Below are 16,545 nucleotides of genomic sequence, written 5' to 3'. Positions count from 1 at the left end.
TTCATATTCACCTGGGGAAAAAAAAGGTGAGAAACATACCTTCAGCAATTTAGAAAGTCTAGCTGATTCTTCTCTTGCAAGAGTTAAATCTCTTTCCAGGCGTTCCTATGCACATGAGGAATAAAATAAAAAAATCAACATTGAATACCATAATCACAACTCCTGGATCATGTATCCCTTCTACAAATTTAGATTTAGCACAATATATAAATATTAAGCTTACCTTGGCTTCATTTTCAGCATAGTACTGGCCAAGAGCAGTCTGAAGATTCAAAAGTTCAACATTTTTGGCATCAATTGTGCTTATACAGCTTGCAAGTTTTAGCTTGAGGTCATTGATCATTTCCTTTGACTTCTGAAGTTCATTGTTGTTAATCTTCTTAACCTCCTCCTGACCTGCTATTGCTTGCTTTAGAGCTTTCTCCAAATGTAATATTTGAGCTCTTTGGTAGTCGCAATTCGCTCGAAGTTCCTCAATAATTTTGTTGTCCTCATCCATTTTATCTGATTCCTCGAGTTCCTAGACAATATCGTAGTAGAAGAAACCATCTTCAATTTCGACTGCAGAATATTTGAAGGACAAGATACATTTAAGAAGCGCACAAGACGATTCCACAAAGCATCTAGCACATTCAATGCCAATGGGATATGAATGCAGAAACCAATGAAAGTTGAAATTCTTGAATCTAGGCATAGGAGTTCCAACGCGAGTAGTGAACAATTTACATCATTATGCATAAAGTAAAACTCAGTCTGGATGCTCGGGGAAAGGTTCTTGATCTAACAATTCAAATTTCAAAGCATGTACCAGAAAACTGCACCCATTACGAATCTTAAAACATGCTTGGCAAAGAATGGTTGGAAAAGGGAGGTTAAGTACTAATGGTTTATGGTTTTATTGGTGCAAAATGTATCAAGAATTCAGGGTGTTTCGCTTTGAAAACTTCACTGTTCAGTGAGAGCACATGATTGTAGACAAAATGAAGCAGAGGTAACTTCGGCTTTCTTTATCTTTTAATGAAATTGTATATTTATCGAAAAAAAATGGAGATTGAGGAAAGGGCATAAGAAGTTAAAGATTGCGTTAGCACAACTCTTTTTAATTTTGACAGAAGACATATGCCACACTTTCCTTGTTAGGTACGTGCATTGAGGTAACTGTTGAGTTGGAAGAGGACTCAGAACGTGGAGGATAAGGGGGGATTTTAAAAGCCACCATATGGAGTTGTGTGGGCCCACTCCATTTATTCAATAGGTTCACTCATGGGTTAATTTATGTTTTAGGTAAAAAATAAGTGTTTTAAATAAAAATTGGGTCTCAAATAAAGTGCTAGCATTTAAGGAGTGAATGCCTAAGATTAGAAGAGGATTAACAATGTCTAAGAGTGTTTAACGAAAGGTTTTTCTTTGAGATACTTTTCGATTGTTGCCGGAATTTTATGCAGTTCTCTTTCCATAGAAAGAGTCCCTTATTCACTTTTTAGTTGGATCTCAAATTTCATTTGTAAATCTAAAATGTATCATGAAGATACCTAGAATAATGAAAAAGTGAGTAAGTAGTTTATAAGAACTTTCAAAATTAACATGCCCCCACTATAGTAGTGAGTCTGAACTGTATCAAGTATTAAATTTGGATAACTCCAAAAATAGGATTCATTGACACAATGTTATGTTGTAAACTATTTAGAACCAAGAATTACTTCTATATAATACTTGACGGCATATCCTATGATATTTATCATATACTTACAGATGAGAAAAATTATGTGAAAATCCAGTTTAGCATGCACTGGTACATATAGTCAGTTAAAAAATCAATATATAAGGGAAATACTGTCAAAACATGCTACAGACATCCAGTGGATCAATTGTTTTTTATTGTTACAAATCATGTACAAGCATCTGATTTAAAAATAGATACCACCAATCACATTTTCCATCAAAACACATGTATAACTAGAGTAAATATAGCAGCATAAAAATGAATAAAAGATAAAGATTCAATATTATATATATATGTTCAACAGCCAAATTACTAACCAAAGTATTGTCTTATATGGGCTAAAAGTTTCGGAATGGGCCAATTTTTTGTGAAGATGACCTCTATGGTGAGGAGACCATGCTCACAAAAAATCAGCCTAGTCCAAAACTTCTAACCCATACATTGAAAAAATGTTTGGCTCTCATTAGGGCCTCCGAACGCCACTATATATATATCACATCTTTCCATCATATAAAACATAAACTAGATTTACATGTTCTAATGAGGCAATTTGTCTCGCACCAATCAAGGCCACATCTGAGCGATGCTTTATAAAAGTTAGAAGTTAATTCAGCTTGAAAGATAGTCAAAAACATTGAGGAGAGCAACCTTATCTAACAGATGCTGCTTGAGCCGGGTCAGTTCTTGCAATGCTTTGTCCCTTTCTCGACGCGTTCCCTTCAAATCCTTCTCCAATTTCTGTATGGATAGCTCCATTTCTTCCTTTTCAGGAAAACTTTTAGAAGACTCAACCTTCATGAAAAAAAAAAATGCATTACAAAAGTATAAGAAGAACATTATTATGCTAAGTACAGCACAAAGGAATGATTACCAAAATAAATTTTCTTGATTCCAATTGTGCTAGAGAAGACCATGCTTAACCATGATTTATAATGACGTAAAGAAATGAAGGCTGTTATAACTGTGACACCAGGGACATCCATTCCCATTGTTTGAGAAATATTGAAGGTTAGTTCAGCAGCAAGAGTTGCAGGTGTAACCTAAGGCTCATAAATGCATTTTCCTGAGCTATTCTGCCATCCAAAAAAGCTACAAATGCAATCATCCCCCTACTTGAAACATTTAGTTTCCATGGACGTCACTTTCTTTGAATTTTTTTTATTTCCTAGGCCAACGAGATTAATTCTTAGTAATTAGAAAGTGAAGGAGGGTTTTGAACTCAGGTCGTGGTATCAACACTCGCAGACTTTAACCAACTTAGCAACATAGCACCTTCTCTCTTTCTTTGAACAAGTTCCTTCTTTTCCAACTTGAAGTATTTTCTTAAAGAGAAGCATAGGCGTCAAGAGAAGTCTTTTTTTTTTTCCCTCTTCAAGTTCCTCCTTTTTTTTTTTTTGATAAGTAAATATTTTATTAGCAAAAGAAAGGGAGGTCGAGAAGACCAGCCCAATACAAGGACCCCAAGAACACGACCCACTACATCAAGGGTAAATTACAAACCCACTCCCATTTAACAAAAAAAATCTTCAAAGAACACCACTTTAAAAAGATTTCCCCACAAACACAATAGACTTGTGATTGAAATGATGTTTTCATGCAAGGAATACTCCTTGTCCTCAAAAAATACAATTGTTCCTCTTCCAAAGACCCCAAGAAATTGCAAATGGTGTATGGCTCCACAGAATCCTCTTGGATGCTACAAACAAAAACCCCTGATCCAACCATGAGAAACAAAGACCTCTTGGATAAGGAAAACACCCAACAATGCCTAACAAGATTAAAATTGTGCAGACATATTGCGAAATTGAGCAATGAATAAGAATGTGATCCACTAACTCCCCATTCTTTTTATAAAGGGGGCAAAAGTTAGCTGAGGGAAAATCTCTCTTAATAATCAGATCCGAAGTAGAAATCTTGCCCAGCACCACCGACCAAATGACAAATGACACATTAGAAGGAACCTCTGTATTCAACTGTAGCCACACGAAAAAAATGAACAAGGGGATTGGGCAAGCGGATGATAAAAGGATCTCACCGAAAAAAACCCATCTTGCAATCCCTCCCGAATCCTACAATCCCCCAAGTCCTCCCCAAGCGGAACCATATCAATGTAGTTGATCAACCTCCCATTATTCTCCTTTTTTTATGTTGGGGTGGAGCAGTTGGGCCAAGAGATAATAGTGTTGTGAAGGAGTTGTGAGTAAAGGAGATATCGTAAGCTAGGTTCAGCAAAAGGAGTTACGGGATTATCCAAGAGAGGATGGAGCTTGTGAATAAGTTGTGATGAGGGGATATTGTAGGTCAGGGTCAATCAAAGGAGTTATAGGTGTACTTGAGACATGGAAGGAAAGTACCCTTTGAAATCACTCATTGCCAAGAGACCTCTTGTGATCCACTTGACTCAAGTAATGTTCTTTCTACCACTCTGGTCGATGATTCCCATCTTCCAATTGCCATAAAAAAGGAGTGAGAACCTTGCCTTTTGTGCCTATTCCTTACAGCGTTGTAGATGCCCTCTCTCAACCTAAATGGACAGATGTCATGACCAGAGAAATGTTATCCTTGAGAAGGATAACACTTGGGATCTAGAATTAACAAGGGGAAAAAAACCATTAGGCTATAAATGGGTGTCCACTATGCAGTACAAATCAAACGGTTCAGTAGAGCAATACAAACCAAACTAATTGCCAAGAGCTAGACAGATGTATTGAGTGGGTCATTCAAAGACATTGCTCTAGTGGCTAAGATGAACTATATTCGAGTTTTCATATCCCTTGTAACCAATTAGAATTGGGCTCTTCATCAATTTGAGGTGAAGAATGCCTTTCTTCATGGCTCTTCATCAATTCGAAATTTTAGGCTCATTTTATTTCTCGATTCCACTCATCCAGTTGCTTCCCTAGATCAGTCCTATCATTGATTGAAAGTTGGCACTCACATGAAGAGAGAAAGGATACTATGGTTTCTAACCACTTTTGTTGTGTGTTAAAGTCTTTTGGAAGGAGAGGAATAACCAAATCTTTTGAAGGGGAAGGAGCAATCGCATCAAGAAGTAATTATAACCACCCTTGGTTAGTTTTGTTTCTTTTCCAGTATAAATTGTTTGACTTTAGGGGTATTTTCTTTCAAGGTTTCCTTTTCAGATGGGTTCAGATGGGACTTCATTTTAAAAGTGATTAAGGCCCTTCTCTTGTAATGATTGGTCATGTTGACCACCAGTTTTATTTTATATAAAAATATAATCCACACTATATCTTTCAAAAAATACATATACATAAATATTATATATTGAAGGGAGTAGAAAACATGTCAATTAGCAAAATAGTACATGCTGAAGATAAAACCAAAAGGTTAATGCCCCAAACTTGTATTTGGTGACACTGAATATAACACATAAAGTAATGACTTACAAAAGAACTACCTCATTTAAGTTACTTGAATGATTATTTGAAGGGTCTGAATCAGCTGCACAACTTTTGCCAGGTGAAGAATTTGCACTGAATTTCAAGGCTGTCTCGAGTTCTGTCTTCTCCATCTGTACCAGATGAATAATGTCAGAGAGCAGCTTAAGGGTACCGTGATATCTAAAAATATTTGTAAAATATAAAGAACTGTAATATTGAATTGGGAAGCTTAAGTACAGAGTTTATCAATTGAAAGTATACAATTTAATACATTTTACAAACAAACATTGGAATGAATACAGGTGTCAACCTCAAGATTGGCGTTCTCTTGCTTTAGGGTTGCAATTACTCTTCTTAAACTCTGAGAAGTCTCATTTTGTTCTTCTTCACTGTCCCTTCTGGTCAACTCCAATTGCAGTCTTCTTATTTCTGATATTTTATCATTCAATTCATTCTGTATTGCTTTCATCTCCCTAGGGTTCTGCCACGTAGAAGGCAAACAGTCATACAGGACAATCAAAAGATGGGGGAAATAGAGGTGTCATTATGCATGATTGAGAGAATTCTTAAATGCATGGATGAAATTATAAAATGCTGACAGCTAAAAGTGTGGCATTCCTCACACAGACACATTACATATATGGGTTATGTTAGAATTCAGACCATTAGTAAATTTGTACAAGTCACTGGGTTTTTCTCCAAACCATTGTGAAATGACTAAATTATCCTTACATGTAAAAAAAATAAAAACCTTCTTTAGAATTTAAATACATCAGAAAGAACTTCGATTTTATAAAGAATGTGTCATTCATTAATTGTCCGAGAAAAAAATAAAAAGAATTGAGCTAAGTATCAATATAAAAGCATAAAACATAGATTATAATCCTAAGAACATAAACTTAACATGACTAGAGTACCAGCCAGAACCATTATGTGAATTAAGTTCAGGAGTATCAAGTTAAAACTTACTTCATCCTTGTCCATCTTTAAACTATGAAGTTCCTTCTGGAAAGATTCATTCAACTTATGTTCCTCTACAGATAATAAAAAAAAAAGGATTAGACAAGAAATAAAACATAACAAACGATAAGCCAGTACACTCTGAATCTTCATGGTGCACAAATAATACCTTGTAACTTTAGTTGTACGTCTGCTAAATTATTACGTTCTTTGTCAAGCTCCATCCTTAATTGTTTTATCTCTGACTCATATTTAGCTTGCATTGCAGCCAAGGATTTGTTGTGCTCTTCTAGCAAACCAGCAAGCACCTGCAAGGCATTTATAAATCTATTACCAAGTCCATCCGTGGAAAAATATAGAAAATAACTGCATCTTAATGAGGACAAAGGAAAGAACGTTGAAGGTATGTCATGCAACAATATATGTCAATAATATGCACCTATAGCACAAAAGGTATTTCTTAAGAGATTCAAACAATAGTTTCAAGATCAATCTGACATGAAAAGAGTAAGACTGACTAATGTACAAAAATATATGTAGATGAGGATCCAAACAAAAGAAATCCATCATAGACCACAGTGCATAATCAAACACTGGATAGAACAGGAAAAAAATATCTTTTTACCTTGTCATTCCCCTGAAAATTTGCATCTTTTGGATCCATATGATGTTGAATTCCATCAGATTGAATAGCATGGGAGCTCCCATTGCTTAATGCATCTTGTTTAGAGACAATGCCTTTGTGTGTGTGGTTTCCAATAGAACGGTTATTTACTTGAGTTGCAAGCCTGTACTGCCTGCTGGGTGATTGGTCAGTTGACCCCTACAAAGATTCCAAGCACAAATCAGTGAGACCTAACCCAAACTCAGAGTTTTCTATGGACTCAAGAGGGTCGTAAAATCTTCAGAGATGTTTTCCAAAAGCAAAAGAAAGTAGCCCGTCAGAAAAATCAGCTAAAACAAAAACCGAAAGGGGAAAAAATAAAATAAAAAGGAACCTCGCTATAGAATAAGTTTCCAAAAAAAATCAAAATTTTCGAGAAGCTGCAGAATATCATAATGAAGAAACCAAATACATTTAAAGCCCCAGAGAAAGCAACTATGGCATCTCAAAGTGAACATTTAGAATAATTAAATTTATGGCATTATAAGCACAGCATGTTCCTAAAGTGTAGATTAAAGAAAATAGAATCGTTCAGATTATTTCATAGTTGTTGATTATATTGCTAATATGAAACATTGACTAAGGAGAGAAGTGGCTTTTCTATCCATTGTCTTGTATTGTTCTTAGTAAATTTTGATCTTGGATTTGGGAAGGGAAGCTTCTAGGGCAGCAGATTTCTTGACTGGTATATGACCCATGAATCTGACAAGGTGATTTCAAACATAACTTCTTTTTTTTATAAGTTAAAGATTTTATTAAAAAGATTAAAAAGCGGGGTCGAGATGACCCTTAGAATTACAACTTATCAAAGAAGGAAAATGAAAAAAACTCTTAGTCCACCTCTAAGTTACAAACATTCACCCTCCGCTACAAAATCCTCAAAAAAGATCCCTCTAAATTCAAACATAACTAATTTGCCTCCCTCCATCACTCACATTATAGAGTAGGATGCTAGTGGTTGCAAATAAAGACAATTTATAGATACCCGTTTCCTTTCATTGTGGATCCTGGAAAACTTCAACCAACAGGCCCAGAGGAAAAAAGTCACTCAAGTGATTTGTTACACACAAGTAACAACTTTCAAAAAAAATTTGATCGCTAACTTTAAAATTATTCCTTACTCTTCATAATAATAATCAAAGATGCATATCTCTAAACTGTGGGACAAGGCTTTGATATTTACATGGTACAATGATCTGTGCTAATTGCACAGTTTGATTGCATACAATACACAATTATATAATATTCATATACCTTGATGTTTCTACATACAAGTTTTCAGTCAAGTCCTATTACGCTTAAGAAGTTAAATTAGTTAGAATTCTAATGAGACCCACTCCAGAATTGAGTCCGTTTAATGCCCTCCTTTTATTATGATTAAAAATAGGAACAAATATTGTAAAACTATAGGGCAGCCAAAATGACAAAAACTAGATTGGCGTCAAACACAAGTGGCTAGATCATCAAATGCCAATAGGTGTCATATAAGGCTGATATTATAGAAAAGATGGACAGAAGTAAATGCACAGTTAGATTGTATACAATTATTTAATATTCATACACCTCGTTGGTTTCTACATACAAGTTGTTTTCAGTCAAGTCCCATTAGGCTCAAGAAGTTGAATTAGTTAGAATTCTTGTCTCTACCACTCCAGAATTGAATCAGTTTACTGCCATCTATTTTGGGAGATTAAAGTAGGGACAAATATTGCTCAAACCATCCATAGGGCGGAAAAACTGGGGGAAAAAAACTAGGTTGGGGTCAACTGTCAAAGACCAGTTGCTAGGTCATCAAATGCCACTATATAAGGCCAATATTATAGAAAAGATGGACAAATCCAAACCAGTGTAAGATAATTGCTGAAGCACACAGTCATTGAAAATAAGATGTGATTGTGATCCACAAGTGTCACCAAGTATACTCAAAGATTTAAAAGTGAAGCATCATCAGCACAATAACAAACTCTGCCAAGGCTATTGAAATGATGCATCCAAGAAATATCAGAATATGGTTTTTTTCCTTTTTTCTATTTTTCTTTTTCTTTTTTCTGTTTTCTTCTTCTCTATTTTCTTTCCTGAGAAGTACACCCTCTTTGATAGAAGGGGTCATCATGATCACAAAATGTAAAGAGAAAAGAGTAGCACTAGTTCAGTATAATTGAATCACCTTAGTTATGACCATAACTGTCTAACCTGAGTGGACATATCTCTTAATTTCAGAGTCACTATGGTCAAAAGACAAGAAGATGCCAATTTATGGTGAGATATGCTACTCTTAATTTGATTATTTCTTTACAATTTAGTAATAGTTTAGTAGGCTCAAGGATCTCGATTTAATGTTTCTAATTGGGTTCTCTTACATTGAGACATTATTTAGTAGCTTGAAAATGTTTCTGACCAATGCTAGGTAAGCAACATAAATTAGTGGTTATGGATGTTTGCATTAAGAGGTAAAAGCGAATGACGGAAAATAAAAGGTGCACAAGAATTAGGTGGTGGAACCTAACAAGAGAAAACGTAGAGTATATTACATTCGTATGCTTGCGCACGAAAATAGATAGGAACTTATTTCCCAACAAAATTCAAATTTTTTTTTTTTTTTGATCAATAAAGATAATTTTATTAAAAAAGAAAGCAAGGGGGTCGAGAGGACCCACCCAAAGAAACAAAGAGAAAGAAACAAAACACAAGCACAAACAAAACAACCAACAACAAAGCACGATCAAAAGTGACTCTCACGACAACGAGCACACCCTATCCCAATGCACCACAAAATCTTCAAAGAAGACCCCCTTGAATTCCTTGTAAAACTTGCTCCAAGAGAACATGAACTCAAAAATAAAAAAAACTAGTCCTTCCAACATCGGGGATTTCCCTTTAAAAATGCACCGGTTGCGATCTTTCCAAATACCCCAGCAGATTGCAAACGGAACCAAGAACCAAAGAGTCCGCTTGGAAGACAAGAAACAACCTCCCCAAGACAACCAAGATTCCAATACTGATTTAACGGAACAAGTGAGACAACCCACTGTACCAAATAAAGATAAGAAATGAGACCAAATGTGATGTGCCACCCGACAATGAATGAAAAGATAATCCACTGTTTCCGCCTAAGAACCACACATAGAACACTGATTCGGGGAAATAAACCCTCTTTTAATTAACTGATCCAACGTTGTGAGTCTCCCTAATGCCACCGACCAGAGGAAAAAAGATATCTTAGGAGGGATCTTACCACCCCATACAAAAGATTGAGGAAACTTTATACCACTACTTGATGCAATACCATCATACAAAGATTTAACCGTGAACCTCCCATCCCTCGTACCTGCCCACAATCTCTTATCTTCTGATAAATTTTGTATGTAGTTATTCTCCACCGCCACAATTAACCTTACTAACATATCCACCTCCCAATCATTGAAAGTTCTTCTAAAATCAAAATCCCAGTTTGTCATACCGTTCTCACAAGTCTTAAATGCCGAGATAACTTGATTTTTTTTCAACGACAACTCATAAAGATCTGGAAATTCATCTCTAAGGGGACCACTCCCACACCATCAATCCCCCCAAAATCTCACCTTAGTCCCACTCCCAACCTTGTATTTCACTTTTTTCTTAAAGCACTGAAGTCTTTTAAGAATACCCTTCCACACTCTACATCCCATCGCGTTTTTTGCTGGACCACTCTCCCACCCATTCCCCTTCACCCCATATTTATCGACGATTACTTTCCTTCAAAGACTTTCCCCCTCCTCCCCAAACCTCCAGAGCCACTTCCCCAATAAAGCCGAATTCATCAATCCAAAATTACGAATGCCCAAACCCCCATTCAAATTCACTACGCGTTTAACTGTGCACTACACAAGGAAACCATTTTCCTACAGACCATGATCCTGTGCACCTTGGAAATGATTTTCTTGTCGGGAAAGAAATTTATTTGTTGTTTTTTCTTAGGATTATCCCATGCAGACAGACATCTATAGACCTAAGCTAAACAATCACATAAATTTTAGATAATTTGAGATTCGGTGAAAGTTAATAAAAAATTTAGAAAAGGTTAAATACCATAAATTTTGTTTATTTGAGAGGTATTGATTTTATGAAAATCTCAATTTTCCCCAGAAAACTCTAAAAATCAAATCTCACCCAAAATCAATTTAAGATTGACGGATTTAATAGGAAATCAATGGACCTATGAACGCGTAATGAAAATTGAGGCTATGTTGGGGAAACAAAAAGGTCGTTCTTATGAATGTGGGGAAACTAAGCTTGGACACTTCTTTGATTCACTGTTATGGGAGTTTCTTTACTCAAATCAACACTAATGTTGTCATTTTAACGAATTTTCACTAGCGTATGGCATGGGTTGGAACTTGGAAGACAACAGAACCTGTATATACAAAAAACCATAGCAAAGTGCGAGGCTTTTTCGGTTTTGAGTTCCATATATACTGATATTTGCACATAGCTATAAAATTTGATATGATTGTAAATCATGTGATACAGAAGAGTTAAGAAAGCGGATAAGTACTAGTGATTGAAGGATTATATTTTGAGAAAATCTCCCTCTCTACTCTCTTATCTGTGTCTACTTTATTTTCTAATTTTTCTAATGCTTGATTGCCCTACAAACCTGTAGGAGTCTCTCCTAGAGCACAAAGTACAAAAGGAGTACAAAATTCACTGCATTTTATTTCAAAACTTTTCTACTAAACTCTTTGAGTTTAATAAAATAAAGTACACTTGAAAGACTACCCTGAGAACATTTGGGTTACTCATCGACGTTTTGAGGCTTTCATTTCTAGATGCATTCCGAACAACATTTGTTGCCTCCAAATTTTTTCTCAACGAGCTATTTTCTCCATGCAATCTGGAAAGGTGTTCCTATTAAAAAAAATAATAATAATAAATAAGATGTTAAAAACTTATTAAAAAAGATTAAATAGTATTATTATAAACTATAGATGGCACAATTTTCTACCACTTAAATGCAATTACTTGAGAGCCCGAAAGTGAAAACAAACAATATTCAACATGTATGTAAGAATAATAGTATCACATTAACTACATGCATCTTAACATGTAAAATATTTTCTTAATGAACAAACTATTAAGTGTTACATTAATGCATTGTTATATTTTATATGTACGAATAAATTCCTAATATACCCAGAAGATGCCAACTTACTAAGTTGATTAAAGTTTGTGTGTGTTGATACTATGTCCTGGGTTCAACACCCTCCTTCACCTACAAGTTACTAACCACCAAGGTATTAAATTTCGATTTCGGTGTCTATTTTTTATTTTTGTTAGTCTTGAAATGGAAATATTTCGATTAGTGTGGAAATTAATACAATTTTTGGAAATTATAGAAATATTCAAGATATGTTCATTGACCCTATAGGAAATGATAAAATAGGCATTAAAACATACCCATTAAGTCAACAAGATACAATAAAGAACCATATGGAGTGTGAAATTGAAGAACAACAACATTTTGCTACATGGAAATAAGAATAATAAGTTGCGTTAACCACATACAACTTAATATGTAAGACATTGAAATGAAGAAACTATTAAATTGTATTCATGTGTTATTATATTTCTTATTTTTTGAATAAGTTACTAATGTATCCAACTAATTAAAACATGGCTAATTGCGTATGTGCTTATATAGATGTACTAATAAGCTTAGAATACATTAAAATATAGATAAGATAACTACCTAATCATAATTCATATATAGCAATGGATGAAATGTTATGTGCAATATTTTAGAAGTAAATACAATGTGTAATTTACAAGTTCTTTCTAAAAGCAATTATAATTTTTTTTTATTTAAATAATTTGGTCGAAGTTTACTATTCCTTGAAATATTTCCACAGAAATATTGCATTCTTATACTTAAAATTGATATTTTGGTTGAAATTCACTATTCATCAAAATATTTCGCGGAATGAATAGTGATTTCCATTGAAATATATACAAAAAGAAATCGTCGGTTAAATATATTGGTCGAAATTCACTATTCATCGAAATATTTCGCGAAATGAATGGTGATTTCCACCTTAATATATACAAAAATAAATTGTCCGTTAAATTTTGTGTCCGAATTTGTGGAAATGGGAATATTTCGTGGAAATATGTTAAAATTTAACACTATGCTAACCACTAATCTCGCTTGCCTAGCAAAAAAAAACTAAAATATTCAACAAACTAGAGCATGTATGATTGTTATATGTACGTACTAAACATTTAATAATTAATAGGCATCCATGTCTTATTGAACTCTACGACTAAAACGAAACCATCATGCTAACGTAATCAAAAGAAAGAAAGCTTCTGAAAAAGACATACTGGCATTCAGAATCTGTCAACAATTTTAAACAGAACCTGAACATACTGAATTGTAGAAACAATAGTAATCAACCAAATACTTCCACTAACCTACCTCTTTCTCCTTCAATATAGCTGCATAGTTAACTGATAATGCCTTAATTTCAGCCTCAGATGCCTGGAGCCTCTGAATTTCTGCTTGGTATTTTTCAATCTATAAGAAATATAGATTCGAAAGAAAAATGTCACTTACCTTAACATGCCAAACAAAAAAAAACTAGCATGCACAGATAACTAAAGAATATATGCAATGGTTTGGAATTCCAAGCAAGCCAACCCTATTCAAAACCACCAACATGTTAGAATACAAAGATAAATCCCAGACTCCCACTGACAAACTACCTGATCCTTGAGTGTAATGGGATCCACAAAACCACATGAGTTCCGGTACAATTTAGACAGCGCCATAGCTCCCTTAGAACCATCTCTTCTAGTATAAAATTTAACTTAAAATAAAAAAAGATTACAGGACACAGAGGATGGGAGGACCTACCAAGGAAAAAATCCATCAAGGCCTTTACAAGAGCAAAAGAAACACACTTGCAGGCACACACACACACAATAGTACCTATCTCTCAAAATAAAGCGATCCCACCTAAAACAAACCTTGAAGCTCTGTGGAGATTAGACCATTAAAATAAGTAGGCTATTAATACTAAGAACAATGTCATGCATCTGGTTGATTGGAAATTCAGGACATTGACTCCTAATGTCAACTTTTAATCATGTAATGAATTTGACCATGAGAAAGGAATACCTTGAGAATATGGTGCAAGCTGGCATGTCATCAGAAGCATTGCAATTCTTTTGTATAAATAAAATGACCGCATAGTCAGGGATCAGAAATCATCCCCAAAAGATCCTCCCTTTGGACCCAACTTTCCTAATAGAAAGAGTAAAACCATCTAGCACAGAGCTAAATCACCAATGAGATTGCTGCTTTAATGATCACCCAAAAAGCCCATTCCGGCCATCAAACTTTTGTGCAAATATATGGTCAAACTCATCAAGTATTAATCTAATTGTACATATGGAGAGACTTTTAAAATCATCCATAAGGCCCCTAACTGCCCTCATCATCCATTAACATTTAGCCATTCAGTTCTATTACTATAAAGGATTCTCTTGCATCTCCCTTAATTATATCATACTCAATCCAGATTAAAGGAATTATTTTCAAATACAATTAAGGATAAAAGTATTTAACAATGTGAGCTACTCATCATCAAGGGAGCCACGAAGGGGCTTCCCCACTCCACCCCACTTGCAGCCCAATTATTTGAGTAATGTTGATGCGCCTCAATCTGTTGATGATTATTTGAGATACCATTTTTTTTCAAACGGATGACATACCCCCTGTGGTGCTCCCTCCAATTACCCTCCACCCCCCAAATCAATATTTGAGTAATTTAGATGCCCTTCTATGTTTTGATGATTATTTGAGGTACCCCTTTGTTTTCAAACTGAAGACATGCCCCATTAAATTGTTTGCCCCCACCCCCACATCATTAATTTTTTGAGTAATTTAGACACCCCTCTATGTTTTGCGAAAAGTTAAGCCCATATATCTTTGGGTCCATAAAACCCCTGTTAATTTTACCTAAGGAATTTAATTTTCCAACTTAGAACCATTTTGTTGGGTATTTGAGTTATGGAATACTTTTCGCAGCACTAACACTTAGGTATTTTTTGTGTATCGAACCATTTGATATTAGAGCCAACACCACATCTTGAGTTAAAACCTCATGAGGAGAGACTTGGGGAAAAGGCTACCTGGGGACCTAAAGAAGGGTATCAGAGTGAAAGCCGCCAGAGAATGAACCACCACCACAGATGTCAGTTGCAAGGCGTGGTTGTATGTTACAACCCTAAAGAGATATGGGCTTAACTTTGGACATACTACACTATGAGTTGAAACCTTACGCTCAACTTTCATAACAACTTTTGTAGAATAGAGATAACCATTTCTTCTTACTCTTTTTCAAATTCAACTCTGCGCTTAGCCTTTTAAACATAGGGGATTCCTTAGGTGTCATGGGAACCCAAATCTTATGCTGAGCTTGGAATACAATGATGAAGTCAAACCCTTACCTTGACCAGTTTGGAGCTCCAAACCTCGATGACATGATCCTTTATAGTAACTCATTGGAGGAGCATTGAGGCACCTGAGTCCGCCTGCCTAGGACTCGATCTTGGTTCCAGGATAATTCTGGTGTATTGGTTGGGTTCATATCATAAAATTAATGGGGTTTAGGTGTCCGATTAATTGGAAAAGAAACTTCCAAGCATATTAAGATAATTATTCTACTTTATAAATAATTATTCTCCAATTTTTCACAGAATTACGCATATAACCAGATATTTCAACATAATTCGCATGCAAACATTCAAATTAGAAAATTTCGAATCCAAACCATTTCAAATGCCAAACAATATAACATTAACCAATCTAAAGACCCAAAAACATCAGAATTCTCCCTAAGAACTTGATCATATAAAATCAACAAATGCGAAAAAGAATACCTCAGCCTTAAAGCCAGAATCGATCCCATTTGCGATTGGGGAACGCAAAGGAGATTTCGCTTGAGCGAACCGATGAGAAATCCGTCGATCAGAAATCGAAGAATCTTGTCCAGAACCAGATCGATAGATCTCAAGCTCCTCCGCTGCATCCTGAACCTCAAGCGCGATCTGATTGAGGTTCTCTTTGAAATTAGCGATTGTGTTCCACATCGTTCGATCTCCTTCAACTCGAGTGAGATCAAATCTTTCCCGGAGAGATATCCTGCTAAATTATACTCCAATTTAAAAAGATTCTCCAAACTTTGTAGAAAACCTGGATTGAATCTCAGAAATTAAGTGAAGGTGGAGGTTCTTTGGGGAATAAACTTCAAAATATATATATATATATATATATATATATATATATATATATTGGTAGATCTGAAAATAATAATAAGACAGAAAACTTAAAGAAGGTTTTTCATATATAAATTATGTGTAATTAAAACAAATAACTACTTTAAGACGTTAAAATGCGCTCAGTTTTTTTTATTTTATTTTATTTATATTAACCTCTAGTATGTGCAGTTGTGAACACATGTGGCTTGGAACAAATCCCGAGGTTTAAAATGTAAAATTACTACCTGATTGCTATTAAAAAAATTAGGGAAAACTACTTGATAGATCCTTTGTGATGAGTTTCTTTTTCTAAATAAAAATTACTAAACATAATGATAAAATGTTGAACAAGACAATAAAATTGTTGAACTTGACACTATAAATGTAATCAAATTTCCTTTTTTTTTTTTTTTTTTACTTCAAAATGCATATATATCATAGTTGCGAAACAGACACTCAATTAGAAGTTACGACTTAATCTTTAAAAAAAATAT

General features: G+C 34.8%; 1 protein-coding gene across 3 annotated transcripts in view; it reads right to left on the bottom strand.

The window, feature by feature from the left end:
- Positions 1-16,053, bottom strand: part of LOC147391046 (golgin candidate 3-like) — a 31,912-nt gene extending 15,859 nt beyond the window's left edge. Inside the window, exons 1-11 of one of the 3 annotated variants that reach the window (XM_086459579.1) lie at positions 15,674-16,053; positions 13,206-13,304; positions 11,510-11,638; positions 6,713-6,910; positions 6,257-6,395; positions 6,097-6,161; positions 5,438-5,608; positions 5,145-5,258; positions 2,372-2,515; positions 224-520; positions 40-105 (exon numbers count right to left, since the gene is read on the bottom strand). In XM_086459579.1, coding sequence (XP_086315705.1) covers positions 40-105; positions 224-520; positions 2,372-2,515; positions 5,145-5,258; positions 5,438-5,608; positions 6,097-6,161; positions 6,257-6,395; positions 6,713-6,910; positions 11,510-11,638; positions 13,206-13,304; positions 15,674-15,883 — 1,632 coding nt within the window. In that variant the 5' untranslated portion in view covers positions 15,884-16,053. Of the gene's footprint in view, positions 1-39; positions 106-223; positions 521-2,371; positions 2,516-5,144; positions 5,259-5,437; positions 5,615-6,096; positions 6,162-6,256; positions 6,396-6,712; positions 6,911-11,509; positions 11,639-13,205; positions 13,305-15,673 lie in introns of all 3 variants that reach the window. The other 2 variants (XM_086459577.1, XM_086459578.1) reach the window with 2 other exon arrangements.
- Between the last annotated feature and the right edge of the window lie 492 nt (positions 16,054-16,545).

Source organism: Akebia trifoliata, chromosome 11, assembly GCF_017979445.1.
Source record: "Akebia trifoliata isolate Shusen 1 chromosome 11, ASM1797944v1, whole genome shotgun sequence".
In the NCBI taxonomy this organism is placed as follows: Eukaryota; Viridiplantae; Streptophyta; class Magnoliopsida; order Ranunculales; family Lardizabalaceae; genus Akebia; species Akebia trifoliata.
This window is presented reverse-complemented; position numbering and strand designations above follow the sequence as displayed.